Below are 18,627 nucleotides of genomic sequence, written 5' to 3' on the forward strand. Positions count from 1 at the left end.
TGTGATAGTTAATTTTACATTTGTTGATTTGAAATACGAACTGACTTCTAATTCATGAATCAAGTTGCAGAAATCGGATTTCTGATAACTAACAAATTGTTTTAATAAACTGAGAAGTTAATAAATAAATATTACAAATATTTAAACATTTGGAAAGAATATAGAAAAAGCATTTTCACCATTGCACATTTTTTTGTAAAATAATTTTTAAGAGTGAAATTTTTCAATACCCCACTTAAAACTTGAGTATCTCGGGTCAATATAATAGGTCATACACTGATCACTTTTAATGTTTTTTTTTTGTTGTTTTGCATTTTAAAATTAATCACTGATGTATAAAAAATTAATTATATTGTTATATAAAAAAATTTATAATATTTAGTTTCAATTCAAATATATATACATATATGGAACTTTTTCAGGTTTGGTGGGAATTACAATTTTAATTGTTTTGCAATTTCGTGTATAACTTTCTCTTAAAATATTTTATTTTAAATTTGTATAAAGTAAGAATATAAAAAGTGAATAATTTTGTTAAGAACTGCTTTATTTTTTTGAAAAGAAACAAAATTTTAGAATTTTTTAGAAGTTTAAGTGTTGGTCCTGTGAAACGTGTTATTTACTTATATATATTTTTTTTCAATTTTATTTGGAATTTTTATTATCAAATTTAAAAAATTAATTTCATCCATTAAGATTAAAAAAAAATTCATTACTATGTGAACAATATTGTGGAATGAACTGAAATTAAGATGAATTTTAGTAATACAAAAAATATTTTGCATATTGTACGTGATTATTAAAAGTTTGTGAGATAAGCAGCTGCTTATTAAGTTTTAGTACTCGTATTTAGATTTAATAGTGTTCATTAAAAGTTATTATTGCATTTTAAATCAGAAAATTTCCATTACAATTCTTTGGAATAAAATAAGGTGTCTTGGCCACGTCAGTGTATTGAAATTCAAAACATTTAAATTTTTATTGCTATTTATATTTACTTTAAAATAATGAACAAGAATCTTAAACTAAAATTGACTTTGTCTTTTTGGTTCTAGAGTAAAATTTCATAGTTTTAATAGAAATTGATCTCATAATATACTTATAATAAATGATAATATAATTTAAATTATATTTTCAACTATTCATTTAAGACAAATTGTAGTACACATAGATCTATATCTATATTATATTTTATAATAAATATTCCAAAATAAAATAAATAATTATTCAAATTAAATCAGACTTTCCTCAAAAACAAAAAACTCGTACTTATGAAATTTTTCATGAATAAAGAATGGGTCAAAGACTAAAAAGGTCAAACATGTGTAAATCTATTCACAAATACACATATATATAAATATACATACATGTGCATACAGGGTGTGACGCATGGCAAAACTATGAGTGACTAAACTGAAATATTGTATTGGGGGACTTTTACTCATTGTTGCGCATAAAAAAAAAATTTATAACAAAAATTTCTCCGAAATCTTGTGTTATAAAAAAAAAGAACTCAAAAAAAAAATTCTCACTTTGGGTATGTTTTCTCGGAAACTTTGTAAGCTTTGTTATAATTGATTGTGTAAGAACGAAAATAAAAATCTATGAATTATCTCTATTTTAAAACTGTCTATAATGATTACTCCATGTTGCCACGACTCCGAAGTTATTAGAGTTTTTTTTTTATTTTTTTCAACAGATTGTAGCTCGAATACGAGTATATCTGACTTTAATCTCCCTCCTATCTTTTATTCAATTTTTTATTCGAAATTGATTTAAAAATCTTCCCTGAAATTATTTGGAACCTTATGCGAAACACTCTGTATACTTATATCTTTATAAAAGAATATAAAATAAATAACATAATATTATTATATAATTGAGTTTTAAGCTTTTATTTGTTTAATCATTAAAGGAAAAATAAATATAGAATAAAAATTTTTTTTTCATTTTTTTTTTTTGATAATGGAAATCTGATAATCTTATATAAACATTATTTTTGGTCCTCTATAATCTTAATCTAAAATAGAAATATTATATAATATTATAATGTATGTGCGTGGTAAGTATATATTATAAGAGTTAATAAATACGCCTTATTTATTTATATATACCATGTTTATTTTCCATTTATAATTTGCTGACATTGTTAAAAATTAAACTTTATTATTGAAAGGGAAAATAAGGCTTTGATATAAAAATATGGTTTATTTGGAGAAACTATCTTTTAATAAGTTACAAAAAATAAATATTATTTTGCGATTTAAAAATTCTGATTGACACATACAATATTTAATTAATGTTCAAGAAATTCAAGGAATGTATGAAAAATCACACCGTTAAAAATTTAAGAATTCCTCTTCCATATAGCTTAATACGTGCATTTGTATGTATAGGTTGTTTTTTAATTTTCACATAAATAAACTTACAAATTTTGTTATATTTTCTTGGCAATTTTAAAATATTAGAAATAATTCTCTGTTTGTTTTTTATATTAAAAAAAAATTTAAAACTTAAATTGGTGAACCGCTTTAATAAGTTTAATTAAAGAGGAAGAGTCGAGGAGTCGAGCAGGTAGGAAGGGTTTTGGAAAAGAATAATTTTTATATTTAAAATTTTGATTAGATTTGAAAATTTCGGAATTGATCAGCTTTTGCATGACTAAAGTTCGAATTTGTTTTCTAACCTCTTTTCAGACACACTTTGAATTAATTTTATTCTGATTAATTTTTAAGAATTTGCAATATTGAAGTTTCGTACGAATCTAAATCTAGTATTGTGAAATAGCATAATAAGAATAACAATAAATTTTGATTTCATTTTCAAAAAATGTTTTCGGAAGAATGAGTTTTAAATTAAAATAAAAATTTGAACGAAAAACTAAAAAAGAAAATAAAATAAAATAAAAATTTTTTATGCGGCAAAAAAAAATATTTTTTTCCAATTTATTTTCAATTTTCTAAATATTATTTTCTATAAATATTGAGCTTATATAATACACAATATATAATATTTAATAATATATTATTGTAATTAAATTTTAGTATGTAAATTAAATTTTATAACTAAATTATTTAATTGTTGACTTTTATATATTTACATTTATGTATGATTTTAAAATATATAATCAAAAAAAAAGTACAAAATGAAAAATATTTATATAATATAATTATGTATATACTATAATATTAATATAATGTATATATATGTATATATAATATGTAATTTACAAGTGCATTTGAAATGATAATTTTTTATTATTTTCATTTTTATTAAAAAATCTATTAATTTTTGATTTTTTCGTATCGATTTTATTATTTTTAATTTTTACTACCTGCGCTGTAGTAACTCCATGATCAATTCCATCGGTTGTTTCTTGCATTGTAGAAATTGGGAATACCCTTCCATTTGGAACACCATGTGGACCCTCAGATTTACTCCTTCTTGAAGGAGTTCCACGCTCTTCAGGCTGAAATTAAAATGAATACCAATTTGATGCGAATTTTTTTCTTTTCTTTTTTTTTGTTTCCTATTTTATTTTCTATTTTTTTTTTTCATTTTTTAATTTATAATTTATAATTTTGAAAAAATTCCCAAAAATAAAATTAAAATGAAAAATTTTGATTTTCTCATATTTTAAAAGAAAAAGATAAATGGGAATAAAAAATTAGAAGAAGCGTTATATAATTGTTATATATGTGTATATGTAATGAGAGAGTATGAGATGTGTATTTAATGTTATATGGAATGTATATTTAAAGTTTTCTATTTAGAATTTTTTTTTGCAATCCAAATAAAAAGGAAATATGGAAAAAATTTATAAAATTTAAAGAAAATTTTTGTGCACTTATTTAAGTAGTGTAGGGATAATGTGAGTAATTTTTTATAAATTAATTTTTTTCTCTTAGGAAAAGCTAAGGGTTTTTTTAATTGAAGATAGTCTAGTATAGTTTCAAGTACATTTATATATGAAAATATAACGTACATACAATATATGTTTAAATATGTGAAAAACTTTCATCAATATATTATTAATTTTATATAAATTTAAGTATCAAATTGAATTTCTATATGAAAGAGACAACAATAGCATATAAAATTCGAAATTCTATTCTAGGACAATTTTATCAATAAAACTTTTAAATTTTATTTGACTAAAATTTTATTTTATTGCATCTAAATGAATTTAATTTAAATAGATTCTTATTACTACCACAGAATTTTTCGTTTTGTCAAATTTCAAGTCATCCTATAAGTATGCAATTTATAACGAATAAATAAGAATTATCACAATAGCCATATTTTGTTTTTACATAATTTTTTTTATTTAAAATTAATTTTCAAAATTGATTTGTGTTTTCCACAGTGTTTCGTATAAAATTGCAAACAATTTTAGAGCCGATTCTTTAATCAATTTCCAGCAAACAATCGTAAAGGGAGGAAAGAGAATACGTGTTTGGGAGCTATAACCGGTTGAAAATAATCTGTCTTAGATTTTCCTTTCACATAACTGATGGAGTCGTGTAACTTAAGAGTAACCTTAAGGCACTTGTTTTAAAGATAAATGATAGATTTTTAAAATCAATTATATTTGACCTGTTACCCAAAGGAAACCTACTCCAGTTCTCTATACAATATTTATTTCAGTCTATTATAGTTTTGCCAGTAACCCCTGTTAAATGTGTTCCAAAACATTCCTGAAATTTTCAAGAATCATTTCTGATTCATTTTTGATCCAAATTTTTTGCAACATTATGTGAAACACCTTATATACTCGTACTTTGTAATACCATAACCTGTGATCATTGTATATACAAATAAATATGTTCTATATACTAAATCAATAATTGAATATTAATTAATTGGCTGCTCTAAATTTTTTAAAATGCCTCTACATTATATTTAAAAAATATGCATATATAAACTATAAGAATTTTGCATATTAAAGAAAAATTATTTTCTTATACATACATACATTACATAATATGTATAAATTTCAAAAATATTTTCAAAACATTCTTAAAAATTCTGGAAAATTTTGTATCATTTAAATTTTAAGGACATTAACCGAATTTCTATATATGTACAAATATAAGAACTTTAATAATATGCTTATGAATATTAAAAAAATGAATTATAAAATTTGAAAGAGAAAAGGAATAAATAATTTACTCTTAAGAATAATAATAACAATATAGGCGCACATAATATAAATAAATAAATTTTTTTGACTTTCGTGATGCCATAGGCATTTGCCAGAAACCAAATGAAATTAAAAGGTATATTTTCAATAATAAAACCCAAGAAGGAAAAAACAAGGTCAATATTTAAGAACTTGGTTTTAATTAAAAATTACGATTAAAATACGATCAATGAATTGAAAATTTCTTTAAAAATTTTTTTTAACTATAAATAAACATTAAGGTTTTTAAAAATCCAAAAAAAGGAAAGTTATGTACCTTGAAGAGGGACCTATTATAGTGTGGATTTTTCGAATATAAAAATTTAATTTTTAAAATATTTTGCAATAAAATTTCTTCTCTAAATTTTCTAAATTCAAAATTAATAAACTATATTTAGAAATTTTCACCTATATAGATGAAAGGACTTTTAAGATTTTTTTTTATATAAAAATTGATGATATTGCAATTTTATAATAAAAACATAAAAATTTCCATTTAATAAAAAAAATTTTCTGTTTTTAATATAGAATAAAATTTTTCATGTTCTTTTTTTTTGTATAATTTTATAATATAGAAGAAAACTAATCAGCACTGCCGTTTAGGCTCCGAAATGAGTTTTCTGCTCCCTTTTTTTGTATGTATGCTGTCGTGCTCCACTATACTCGATAAAGAGCTCCGATTTGTCAGTTATGGATACAAAAAGCCCCTCTTTAATAATAAGTATACCGGAAATATTTATACCCGTACGAACGTATGTTTGAAGGCCATACAACTTCAAAAGTTATTTGGCTATATCTCAGAAACTATAATATAAGCTATGGTATTGAAATTTCACACAAGCGAATATGTTAGTAGGGTCAATGTGTTTGATAAAATTTGTTAAAATTTCTTAGCTCTTTCTAGTAGCTACCAACTACCAGAATAGTAGTTTGGCACACACAGTATTTTGAAAAACACACAGTACTAAAATTTTGCATATATTCATATGGTAATACGGCAATTTAAAGTCATAGTCTGTCCCATGGTCAGTTATGGCATCTTTATTTGCACATAGGATAACAAATTCGTACGGGTATCACAGAGTTGACAAGGTCAACTCTATTTTTTTTCTCGTTTTAATTTATTTTCATTTTTATTATATATAAATATATTCTTAAAAAATTATTTTCTCCACTATTCAAGGGTTAATTGAAATAAAACACAAAAATATAAAATATAAACACAAAAAAGCATTTACATTACTTAGATCCCTAAACAGAAAATCATAAGAAACCAAATTCAAAGTTTCTTCGCCAGTTTTTTAAGTTTAAAAAAAAAAAAAATCAAAATATTTTGGTTTTTGGAATCCGTTGCTTGTTTATGGTTAAATGTGAACTAAAGCTATTTATGCAAAATTGGAACGTCTATCTTGATAACCGAAGGTGAAATGTATATTACTTTCTGATATATTTATATGTGTGGAATTTAAATAGACGTATAACGAGTTAGATTGGCAATTCTTAAATAACGATTTGAAAAATGAATCTCGCAATGAATTAAGTATCTTTAGTTGAATAGTAGAATACTAATTAGCATAGAGTGGTATTTTATAGTAATACGAAATCGGGTAGACGGGCTTCACAGTCAAACTTGAAAGCTCCGTTTTTTTTTCTTGTAAAATTGTCTACTCTGTGAAATTGTAGAACGGCAGCCCTGATCCTGATAAGTTGAAAAAAATATAACATGCTTTTTCCTTCCACTTAATATAATTGAATACGCTTGGAAAAATATGCAAATTTTCAAAATAAAATAAAAAAACAGCATATGTATGTATGTTCAAATAAACGTATATGCACGTAATTGTTGCCGTTTTTAGAAAAAAAAAATAATAATGTTTTTATACATGATGAAATTAATGTCCTTTTCTTTCTTTTTTGCTTTAATAATCGTTTTATTGCAATTTCAGTTTTACCGTAATTTATTTTTAATATTCCAACTATATACCATCCATGTTTTCGGTGTTTTTTAACATTTAAAATTCAAATATTGAAGTGTACACAGCAAAATGCTAAAAAAAAAAAATATTGACAAAATTTACTTCTCGTGTACACATAAACTGTTAAAATATTTAAATTTTGCTCTGTTTTTTTTTTTCAAGAAAATCTAGTACAATGAACGTGTGTAATGCAGTATTGTAGTTTTTTATTTAGTTTTTATAAGAGCCTTGTAATAAAAAAAAATTAACTTTCACTAAATTAAAAATAAAATTTTTGATATCATTTTGTAATTTCATTTTAGAGCAAAATGTATTGAAAAGATTAATTGGTTTTTTGAAACTTTTAAAAATTTTATAAATTTTTTTTTTTTTTAAAGATTTTTAAGTTTTGTTGCCGTGTTTGGGATTTTTAGTCGAAAAATAAAATGCACATTAATTTTTAAATGTACACATACATTTTTATGTATTACATTAAATTATACCGGCATATTTGAAATATAAAATCAAAATTATATAAAAGGTAAATTAGACCTATATAGTTATAAAACTGCCATAGCAAACCGAATATTTCTCAAGTAGGCAACAAAAAAATTCACATTCAATGTGTCAATAATTACTATATAAATTATTAAACTTGTTCAAAAACTGAATACTACAAATAGATTTTGAAAGTTTCGAAGTTTCGAAGTTGAATTATTTAACTAAATATTTAGAACAGTGCGTGTAAATTTTTTTGTAGGGCAATAATGTATATATAGTACGGTTACTGCCTTTAACAATTCTTGATAAATTAACAAAATTAGGGTCAGAATTCTAAGTGTCAGAACGAAATTCCTATCTATAGAAGAGCGACGAACAATAGATATAACCGAATTGACTAAAAATTTGAACATTGAAACAAGAATATTTGTACATAAATAATATTTGTAACATTGATCTCACCTTCTTAGCCCAAAACAAGAATATAGTAAATTTATGATATTAATATTTAAACATACTTTGGCATATGAGTATAATTAACTTGATTAATATTGGAGTAGAACTTTAATTTTCTAAATTAAAGTACTTTATATAATATACAAAAATAATACAAAAATTACTTATATAACATATAGTGTCCAAATTCTTGTAATTTCTATGCATGTGTTTATATTAATATGTATTAGCCACTAGTATACGACAATATACAAATAATAACGGTAGTGATATATATATATTAGTCATATATAGAATCTCCTTGAAAATTATTTTTGGTTAAGATTTTATCTACAAAATTATATGCTTTTTTCCTCTATTTTCGTATATAAGTATATATAATTTATTTATTTTTACATTGTCCTCATTATATCCGGACGATTTTAGTTCCAAGTATACGTATAGTTCCAAGTTGTACGTAATAATTTTTTTTCCATTTATAACATTCAAGAATAACATTTCCTTACTACCTCATACTCCTCATATCCTTATTATAGTTGAGAAAAAACATTTTGACTAAAGACGTCAAATGGTGGAAATAATGGCTAAAGTGTTCAAAATATCAGAAATTAAAATTTTTACAATTGATCTCATACGTTTAAATAATCATAGAGTTTATTGTTTTAAGACTTACCATATTTTTGTAAAGAAATTATTGCTATTATACGACTATATTTTGGCAAAACAGTGTCAATTCTTGTAGTCTTCCTGCATCAACCCATAAATTTCTTCGTTTCTAGTTAAAAATTTTTAGTGTTCTAAAGCAAATTTCTTATAAAAAATGTTTTTATTTTTTGAAAACATTACTATTATTTTGTTCACACAATATAATAGTAGTCTAAAACAAATAACTATTCTATATACATTTGTTATACTTGTTATACTGTATTTTGTTATACTGAATGTTTAAATTTAACAAGCAATTGTATTGAGCCGAAACAAAAAAGAAAATTATTTATCGTTTTCTGCAGGTTAATTTGTTTTATTTTTCTTTTTATTTTTTTCGTTGTCTAAAATAATGTTAAAGTTTTCGAAAAATTTTGCACTTTATATTTTTGAATTTAAAACCCTCATTTTGGACAACATAATATTATATAGTTCAATAAACTCTTAACAAGGGCGCTTATTAAAAATTTTAAGAAAAAAAATTAAAAAAAATTATTTAGGTTCCCTTTTAACAGCGGGCATTGGAAAAAAGACTGTAAACAAATTTTTTTTTTAAATTTTAAGAAAACTTTTAAAATAAAGTCAATAAATTTAAAGCAAATATGTACTTAGCAAAAACTTTAGTAAAATTATGTAGTAAAGTATAAAATTTGGAGTTCCACACAAATATCCAAAAGTTTGAGATTGAGGATGTGTAATATTATAATGTCAATGAAACTTGGCTAATAAATAAGAAAAATATTTATAAAATACCGGGTTTTCACAGATGAATGTTTTCGCGTCATATATTCTGGCCAAACAGAACTAATAAGAAACAAATAAGAAGAAGAATATACAAATGTATATAGATTACTGAAAGTTATCAAACCTAGAACAATACACAGCCAGGTAAGTATTAGATTGGAATACCCAAAGTAAATGAAATATCTGTAGGCCTAAAAATACGCATGGAGTAGAACAATAAAAAAGAAATGGCAGTTAACAACAAAATTTAGCCTAAAATAAAATCGATCACCTAAAATAGGGAAAAATGTCGAGAGAGGTTTATAAATTATGCTACCGACCAAATGTATTGGGATTTTGATGCGCTAGCGAGACAGGAGAACCAGTTTATTCTATATTTGAAAACCGAATAACTCAATACTTATTACAAATCTAGTGTAATATTTATAAATTTTTGTTGCATAAAATTATGTCTTTTGATAATAAAAAAAATAATTTTATATTACTTTTTTGTTTTCCAGTATAACTAGAAATATTGAACAATCTTTTGGGAAACTTTAATATTAATTACTTTGGCTTTATTCCAAAATTCAACAAAATTACATATTGATTTATTTCATACTATGGTACTACAATAAAATATGTAATATAATTTGCTCTTTTGCAAAAAAGTATTGAACTCGTTAAACAGAAGTGCTGAGCCCACATTATACATTTCGCTTTTGTGATGGAAAGAGGTTCTTATTTTAAATATTTATGCAGGTGTCAAAGTTATTAAGCAATAAATAGAATATCTCAAAAATCTCATATATTCATATAAAAATATTATTACTTTGTTGTTTTCTTTGAATTTTGCTGCATAAGCAATTATTAAACGTTAAAATTAAGGTTGATATCCTTATGTAAATATCAAATATTGAAGGATTATGAAGATTTTTCCTTATATATATTATACACATTTGTAACAAATGTAATTTTGTATTTGATTTTATATAACACAAAATTGCTATTCCTAGGATATTTGAAAAAAAATAAAGCTATAAAAATATTTTGTTGTCTTTTACATTCTAGGAAATTCCAATTATAATATTCATGGATCCATCTATATGCATTATAGAAATTTGCTAACACAAACAATATATATATATAGATATTGTGTATATAATATATATATATATATATATATATATATATATATATATATATATATTATAGATATATATATATATATAGAGAGTGTAGATCTATATATATCTGTACAGATATATATCTATATATATTAATATATATAGATAATATATTTATATATCTATATATACAAATATATCTATATATAGGTGGGTATATATCTATATATCTATATAGATATATAGATATATATATATAGATATATACCCACTAATATATTTTTTTTCTATTTTGATATAAAATTGAATTTAAATAGCTTTATTTTTATAATTTTATTGTAATAAAATTTCTTTGCTTGCATAATTAACTAATTTTTATTGATTTTGCTAACACACAATATGAACAGGTATACGTATTAAAAATTTATAAGGCCTGTATTTATTTATATAACAATTACACCATTTACTTATATTTTTATTACGTACAGAAACGAATATTAATAGAATTTGAAAAATTAATACCCATTCAAAATTAGAACATTTAATTGAACTTCAACAAGATTGTAATACATATACATTAAATATTAGTCATTGATGCGACATAGAGTGTTATAAAGTGGCGTTTTATTCTACTGTAAGCATGAAAACAATATTGTATATAGTATTTTAATTGCAATGTCAAATATTTAATGGTTGGGGAAGTACATAACATGTGATGCGGTGTTCTGAAAGAATTAGCTTTTATTATATACGCACATATGTATATGCATTCATATTTTAAATGGAATTCCCGCAATAATGTTAGATATTCTCTAAACAAACAAGCTTGTGGAACACATAAAAATGTGTTTGTAAAAAGAAAATTGTGCTTATTGTTCATTAACAACTTAATTAAATTACTATACTGTTTAATTATAATTTAAAGTTTCTGATAAATAATTTAGATTAATTAACCTTAATGAAGGTTATTTTGTAAAATCACTTATATATAGTTACAGATATTAGATTTTAATTGAAAATTTTCTAGAAACGTTTTTATTTTTATTCCCGTACATATTTATGTCGGAAGGGTATTATAATTTTACCTTACCGTTTGTAATGGTAAAAAATAATGATCTGAGATATCTGAGTCGATTTAACCATGTCTGTCCGTCAATCCCAGCGACAACTCAAAAACTAATTTAGCTTAGCCATTTAAATTGGGTGTATTCGAGGCAGCGGTTCGGTTGGTTTTATAGCTGTCAGTATCTTTAATAATTATTTGGTCATATCTCAGAAACTATTTAAAGTATAGTACTGAAATTTTGCATAAATTAATATGGTAAGACGACAACTATTTTTGCCGTGCGAACGTATGTTCGAAGTTTATTATAAATTCGGCAATAGAATAGCAACTTCTTATGGGTATCACAGAGTTGATATGAAAAATTTTATTTTTTCTTGGATTTTGTTGTTTTGCTATTATAATATAATTTAGTAATATTTTGTTTTATCTCCAAGTCTTCTTGTGTCAAATGTAATATAAGTCAAAAGCTTTTATAAGTGAAAAAATTAAAAAATTGTTTTTTTTTTTTGTGAAAGTGTTCACTCATACTTTAAGAATGTTCATTTCACACTTTAAAGAAAATATCAAATCATTGAATAAAATCTTTATTATATCAAATGAATTATAAAAATTTAATAAAATATTTCAAAGTTTTTATATAATATGTCAATGTTATATTGAATTTATGTAATATGGACAGTTTGTGTTTTATATACAAACAAAAATCAAACTTTTTGAATTATAGAAAGAAAAACAATAAGAATAGGGTGAATTTTTAAATATTTTCCTTATAAATTTTCAAAATATAATGAAAATCTGCTTCCACCCGATGGTGTCACCCGGCCTTGGTTTACCACAGTAATACTACTGTACAACTTTTATTCACGAGAATATAACACTGCTATATAATTTCTACGGAGTAGATTGCATATAAACGAAAGTCAAAAGGTGTCAAAATATTTTTTTAACAAAATTAATGGGACCGTTTAATTAAACAACAGTTTTTTGAATGAAATGACGACATATTAAAAGTATGTATAAAATAATGAACTTATATTTAAGATAAACTTATGTGTATGTAGTTGTATAATATTTTCTATATAACTGTTATACTAGACTATCCGCATATAAAACTAAATTTGTTTCCGAATAAAGCTTCAAAAAATAATTAATTAGGAAAAGGAAAATTTTTTAAAGGTAAATTTGCAAAATAAAGAATAAAAAAAAATTATTTTAGTAAAAAAATGCATGCAACAAAAGCGTATTCATTTTAATTTAATTTTGGTCCAATTAGTTTATTTTTCATAATTTTTATTTTATATATACAATATTAAGGTTAAGTATTTTTTAATATAATTACTAATATAACAAACAAATTATAATATATATATATATGTATGTGTACTTAAAAATTTTTTTAATTTAAACATAAAAAACTTATAATTATATATAATTGAAATATGCTCATTAAATATTTCAAACTCTTACATAAAATAATTTAAAATTAAGTACATACACAAACCAAAAATTTTTATATAATATAGAAATGTCAAATTAAATTTTATAGCAATAAAAAAAAATTGGTGAATAATAATGAAAATAATTTAATAATGGTGTGACGATAACGTTTACAAAAATTCTTTTCAATCATTTTCGAAATTTTTCTACCCTATTGTTTCGTAATATCCCACTTTTCCCTAACTGAGAATTATGTAATTTACACAATATACATACATATAGAAATATTTATGTATAAACATATTTTACCCCTAATACAAATAGTTTTTTCTATATACCTATATAAACATATTCTAAACAATTTTCTATCGGCAAAAAATTAATATAAGAATGATTGATTTTCATTTATTCGACCGAAAAGAATTTTCAAAAATAAACAGTGTTCCCCAATTTACATTTCATAATATGAAAATAAGTATGTCAATGTCAAACATATATACATACATATGTATATGTATTATATATTTAGCTCTAGTGAGTCAAACACAGTTCATTATAAGTTTTTTTTTTTATACCGAGTAGCTTACAAAATTGTGTACAAATAATATCAGATACAAAAACATTATTTTGCACATATAACTACATGTTGTATTAGTAATTCAGTATATTAGTGTAATATAGCACAGACACCTTTTTACATTATAGGAGTCTATGAATATAGGCATAATACATATTTATATATGTTCTTGCGATTGTGTGTTTCAAATAGAACATTGCATGTAGCATCTTAATGTAAACAGTACTTAGTAATCATGTTGATTACAGTATAAAGCAATGTGAAGAACAACTCGTCAGCAATTTCTTCATACCTCTGTAGCTCAGTTGGTAGAGCGTCCACCTAGAAAATGGTAAGTCATTGGTTCGAGTCCAGTTCAAGTAGAAATTTTTTTTTTAATTTTAACTCGTCCCTTTGATTGCGTCATCCATCTGTTCCGCAGTTGTATGAAGAAATTTCGATTGAGTTAATATTACGAGTATATTGCGATTTCCCAATAATTAGTCACAGCTCTACATTAAATTTTAAAAAAATTTCGAAAACGGAATTAGGAAACACTATTATATAGCCAAGATAAGAATGAGAAGAGGATGTTAGTACGTGTGTGTGTAGTTATGATAATTATTTTTTTTTTCGGAAAATTTTTTTTTTATCGAAATTAAACAAATAAAATGTGGAAGAAAAGCGAAAAAATTACAAAAAAAAAAAAACAAATTTTTATTATTTTGTATTTCATGTTTTATGAAAATTATAATAATAAGTTGAAGGATATTTGAAAATGAAAAAAAAATTTTAATATTCTCTTTTTTTGTTTGCTTGTATGTTTTATAATTGTTCTATATATTCTTAATAAAACTTACCCGGGCACGACCAGTTGCTTTTGTTATTTCAGAACCAATTATAAACTCATGTGTTTTATATGCTAATTCAGGGCATTTTTTACGTCTTGGTAAAGGCGGTTCATTGATTTGAGCTAAAATTGATTTTTAAATAAAAAGAAATTCATTATTTAAATTTTGATTAAAAAAAATTTTGAAAATAATAGATGATTTTTTTTTCAATTTTTAAATAAATTTTTTGAATATAATTTAAAAATTACGCACATTCATATAAGATTTTTTTTTAAATAATTGAAGAGTATAACACTTTTGCAGTTATGTGTTGGAATTTGATAATACATTTTGCAGTCTCAGTACCATATTTGTTCTAAATTTGATCTACAACTATTAGATTTTCCTTAGAGTCTTGAGTCTTAATAAACCTATTTAGTTTTGAATTATGAATCTTATTCCGTTTAAATAGCATAAATTAATTCAACTCAATTTACAATTCTCATGAATGTCATTACTAAATGAGTATTGAAAATTTTCCATCAATTATACACATAATTAAATAAACAAATACAAAAAATCCCTTAGACCACGTATAAGAAAATTAAAATTGTAGGTCTGTAACAATAGACAAATGAATTGAGATGAAAATCAAGATTGCATAAAAAAATCCTATAGAACAAACTAACAATAGACATTTTACATCGTTATATTATGGTAAATTTAACATTGTATAAAATGAAAATAAATTAAGAGAGAATTGTATAACAGTTAACAACTACACTCTAATGTATTTCATATATACTATAAGCTTATGTAAACTGCAGTGTTGATTAGATTTTATTTATACAAAAACCCCAAAGGCATAGTTCAGATTTATAAAAAAGTAAAAACTTAAAATTAGATTTAATTGCTATAATTAAATATAATAATCTCAGTTTACAGGAAAAAATTTATAAAAGATATTTTACATAATTAAAGTAGTGCATGAGAAAACAAGGAAAAAATATGAACTTGTAGCAATTAAGAATATTTTTTTTTTCATATATACAAAAAGGAAATTCTTTTAAAAATATCTGGAGCAATTATAAAAAATTTAATTTTTTTAGTATATTTGATTATTCATTTAAATTATAATTAAAAATTTGAAAAATTAATTTTATTTTTGTATTTTTGAAAAAAAAAAAGTCATAAGGATAATTTAAAAAATGATTATGACCTTAAATTTTGTATTCTATTAGCACTGCCCTGGTAAGTATTCAGGGGAATGGTATTAGTATAAAAAAGCAAGTACGTTTCTTGAAATTTTATTTAGAATTTTATTTGAAATTGATGACTTATACGATTACGCTCTCTTTGAAGAATGCTATTTAGAGTATTGATAAGTATTTTATGGTTTTAGATTTATTAATGAGTATTGCATGAGATAAGCTCATGAAAGGAAAGCTTAAAAGCATTAGAAATGGGAATTACAAACAAACAAGCTCTGAGAAGAACCCTTTTCCAAACACACTAAAAACACAGAGACGTACAATCACAAAACTGGAAGAGCTTTTCCATTTGAACGAATTATTTTATTAAGTTTATTAGATAGTAGAGCTCACTACAGATAGTAGGGTTGAAGGCCTTATGGGTCCCGTCTGAACCCTGCTACGATCACAAAGTTTCGGAAAAGATAATCTTAAAAATCACGAGCGTGGTTCCAATTGATTAGTTACGCTGAAAAGAAAGAAAATGTATGAAGAAGATAATAGAGTAACAAAGACCGCCGCCTCCACACTTTTTCCAAGTCCACCCATTTGTGAAACAGTAAAAAGAAGATATTTTGCGCCTATTATTATTTTTTGAATATTACACCAAAGAGGTGTGTAAAACACACCAAATAGGTGTGTGTACTATTGTTAACATTTATTTTAAAATTTCTTTTAACAAAACTAAATTTCAAAGACATTTCCGATATTTTCATGAACTTCGAATATACCAAACTTAACAAATTAAAATTTGAATAACATTTCTAAATTAGAATTTTAAAAGAGAAAATCAATACCCATCTAAAATTTTAAATCAAGGTTTCTTTTTTTTTTAATTTTTAAAAAAATTGTGGAAATAATATAAGAAATGTCGTCTGCATAAACATTATAAACATGAATTTTCTTTTTAATTTTGAGAGAAAAAAATAATGTTTTTGTTATTTTGCAAATTTCATATTTTTGTCTCGTATTCAAAGAATTACGAAAAAAAAAGAAGAGGTTAATGAAAAGCTTTTACAAAAGAAAAATTTATTGAGTTTTTTGATTGAAATTTAAAGATGAATTTTGAACAACTACAAAATATTTTGCAGTTTATGTAACTTTGGAAATTGTAGAAGAATTTAGAAAATATTGAAAATACAATATGGTATTGAACACACGGTTATGCAATAATTTAAATTATTTAAAAATGTTTAAAAGAAGAATATCAGGATGAATTGTGATTCCTTTATAAAATGTTAAAATCAATATGTTTGGCAAACAATAACGTTTGCTCGAATGTATTATTATCCTGGAAATACCTTATCATGTAGGAGCATTTAAGTTTTAATATTAATCGTCAAGAATTAGAAGAAGCTAAGAAGAAGATTATCATTACATTCAGTAATTCAAATCATGGCAATAATCCTTATAGAAAAACCTATTCTAAAACTGAAAATTCGATATCACTAATCCAAGAAATCATACCTTAAATCATGCCGATTGAAGTCATAAAAAAGTTTTTTTTTTGTAAGTGGATTGTACGCCATTATACTTCAGAGCTCCTCATAATCATGATAATTGTAAGGAAGGAATGGAGTTAGAATGGAAATTAGTGCAGATTTCCACTGCAGATTTTGTATAATTTTCAATTAGGTAAGCATTTTCATATACATACATAATATACATATTTATTATCTACATGTACATATATACTTTTTGAAGAAAAAGTGATATGACTTCGATAGCGATAGTAGGCAAAAATATTAAAATCTTTTCCATATTACCGAGAAATTATTTAAATTTTTTTTATCTTAAGCAATAAAAAACTTAATCTTTTTGCATTTTTTAAAATTATTATCAATTAAAATTGATTTTCTATTTTTATTATATACAAAACCTATAATAATTCTGGTAGAATCTTAAAAAATTTCTAAATAATTAAAAAAAATATCAGTATGCATACTGAATGTCCTTATTTATTTTTATCGAAAACAAATCATTATGCTTAATATTTGATTAAATTTAGAATTTATGTAGTATCAGAGTTCACATACTTATATGTAGAATATAAATTAATTTTAAAGAGAGGGAGTAAATAATGTACATAACAAATAAATAAGCACTAATAAAAAAAAAATTTTATACATTATTTTCTTATGAGAAAACATGCACTAAGAAAAGTGGTGAATATTAAGTAAAGACCACAATTTATTCGAAAATTTAATATGTCACTTAATATTTAAACACACCATAATTTATAAAACTTTTTCTTAAATTTATTTTGAAAAAATTTTCAAATATAAAACTTTATAGATACTATGTACTTATATTAAAGTGAAAATTTTTGGTTCAGTAAGTTGTATTAAGGAAACTTTTTGAAACTCCATGAATTACATAAATAAATTTTCAGACAAAATAAGACTCTCAACAAATGTACTTGATAAAATCCCTACAAAAAAAATAAGATATTTTATATAGAAACAAAGCTATAAACATTTTATATTAAACTCAAAATTTTATTCACCATTCAAAACTCATTTTTTTTTTCTATGAAAATTTGAGAGATAAATATAAAGTTAATAGTTTTAACTTGTAATGCAAAATACCCATTACTAACTATAAGTCGGTAACAATATTTGAATGTACAACATCGCTGTACAGATAAAAACAAAATGTCAAGAGCTTCAATGACTATATACTTATGAATAGATAAAATGAAAGCAAAAAATTTTTCTCCTGAATTTTCCATATTAAATTTTGGTTTTGTTTTTTTTTTTGCAATTTAATGCTCTTTTGCATTATTAAAATAAAAAAAAGACACTTGAAATTTAGTTGAAAATGAATGCTTCTGGGTATC

General features: G+C 23.2%; 1 protein-coding gene across 7 annotated transcripts in view; it reads right to left on the reverse strand.

Moving 5' to 3' along the window:
* LOC129607845 (uncharacterized) overlaps positions 1 to 18,627 on the reverse strand; it is a 96,877-nt gene that overhangs the window by 40,958 nt on the left and 37,292 nt on the right. For 6 of the 7 annotated variants that reach the window (XM_055519054.1, XM_055519050.1, XM_055519049.1 and 3 more), the window contains 2 exons: positions 14,569 to 14,681; positions 3,335 to 3,469 (listed from right to left, as the gene is read on the reverse strand). In XM_055519054.1, coding sequence (XP_055375029.1) covers positions 3,335 to 3,469; positions 14,569 to 14,681 — 248 coding nt within the window. The remainder of the gene's footprint in view (positions 1 to 3,334; positions 3,470 to 14,568; positions 14,682 to 18,627) is intronic. The other variant, XM_055519051.1, reaches the window with a different exon arrangement.

This window comes from Condylostylus longicornis, unplaced genomic scaffold (genome assembly GCF_029603195.1).
Source record: "Condylostylus longicornis isolate FDR11 unplaced genomic scaffold, ASM2960319v2 ptg000030l, whole genome shotgun sequence".
NCBI classification, from domain to species: Eukaryota; Metazoa; Arthropoda; class Insecta; order Diptera; family Dolichopodidae; genus Condylostylus; species Condylostylus longicornis.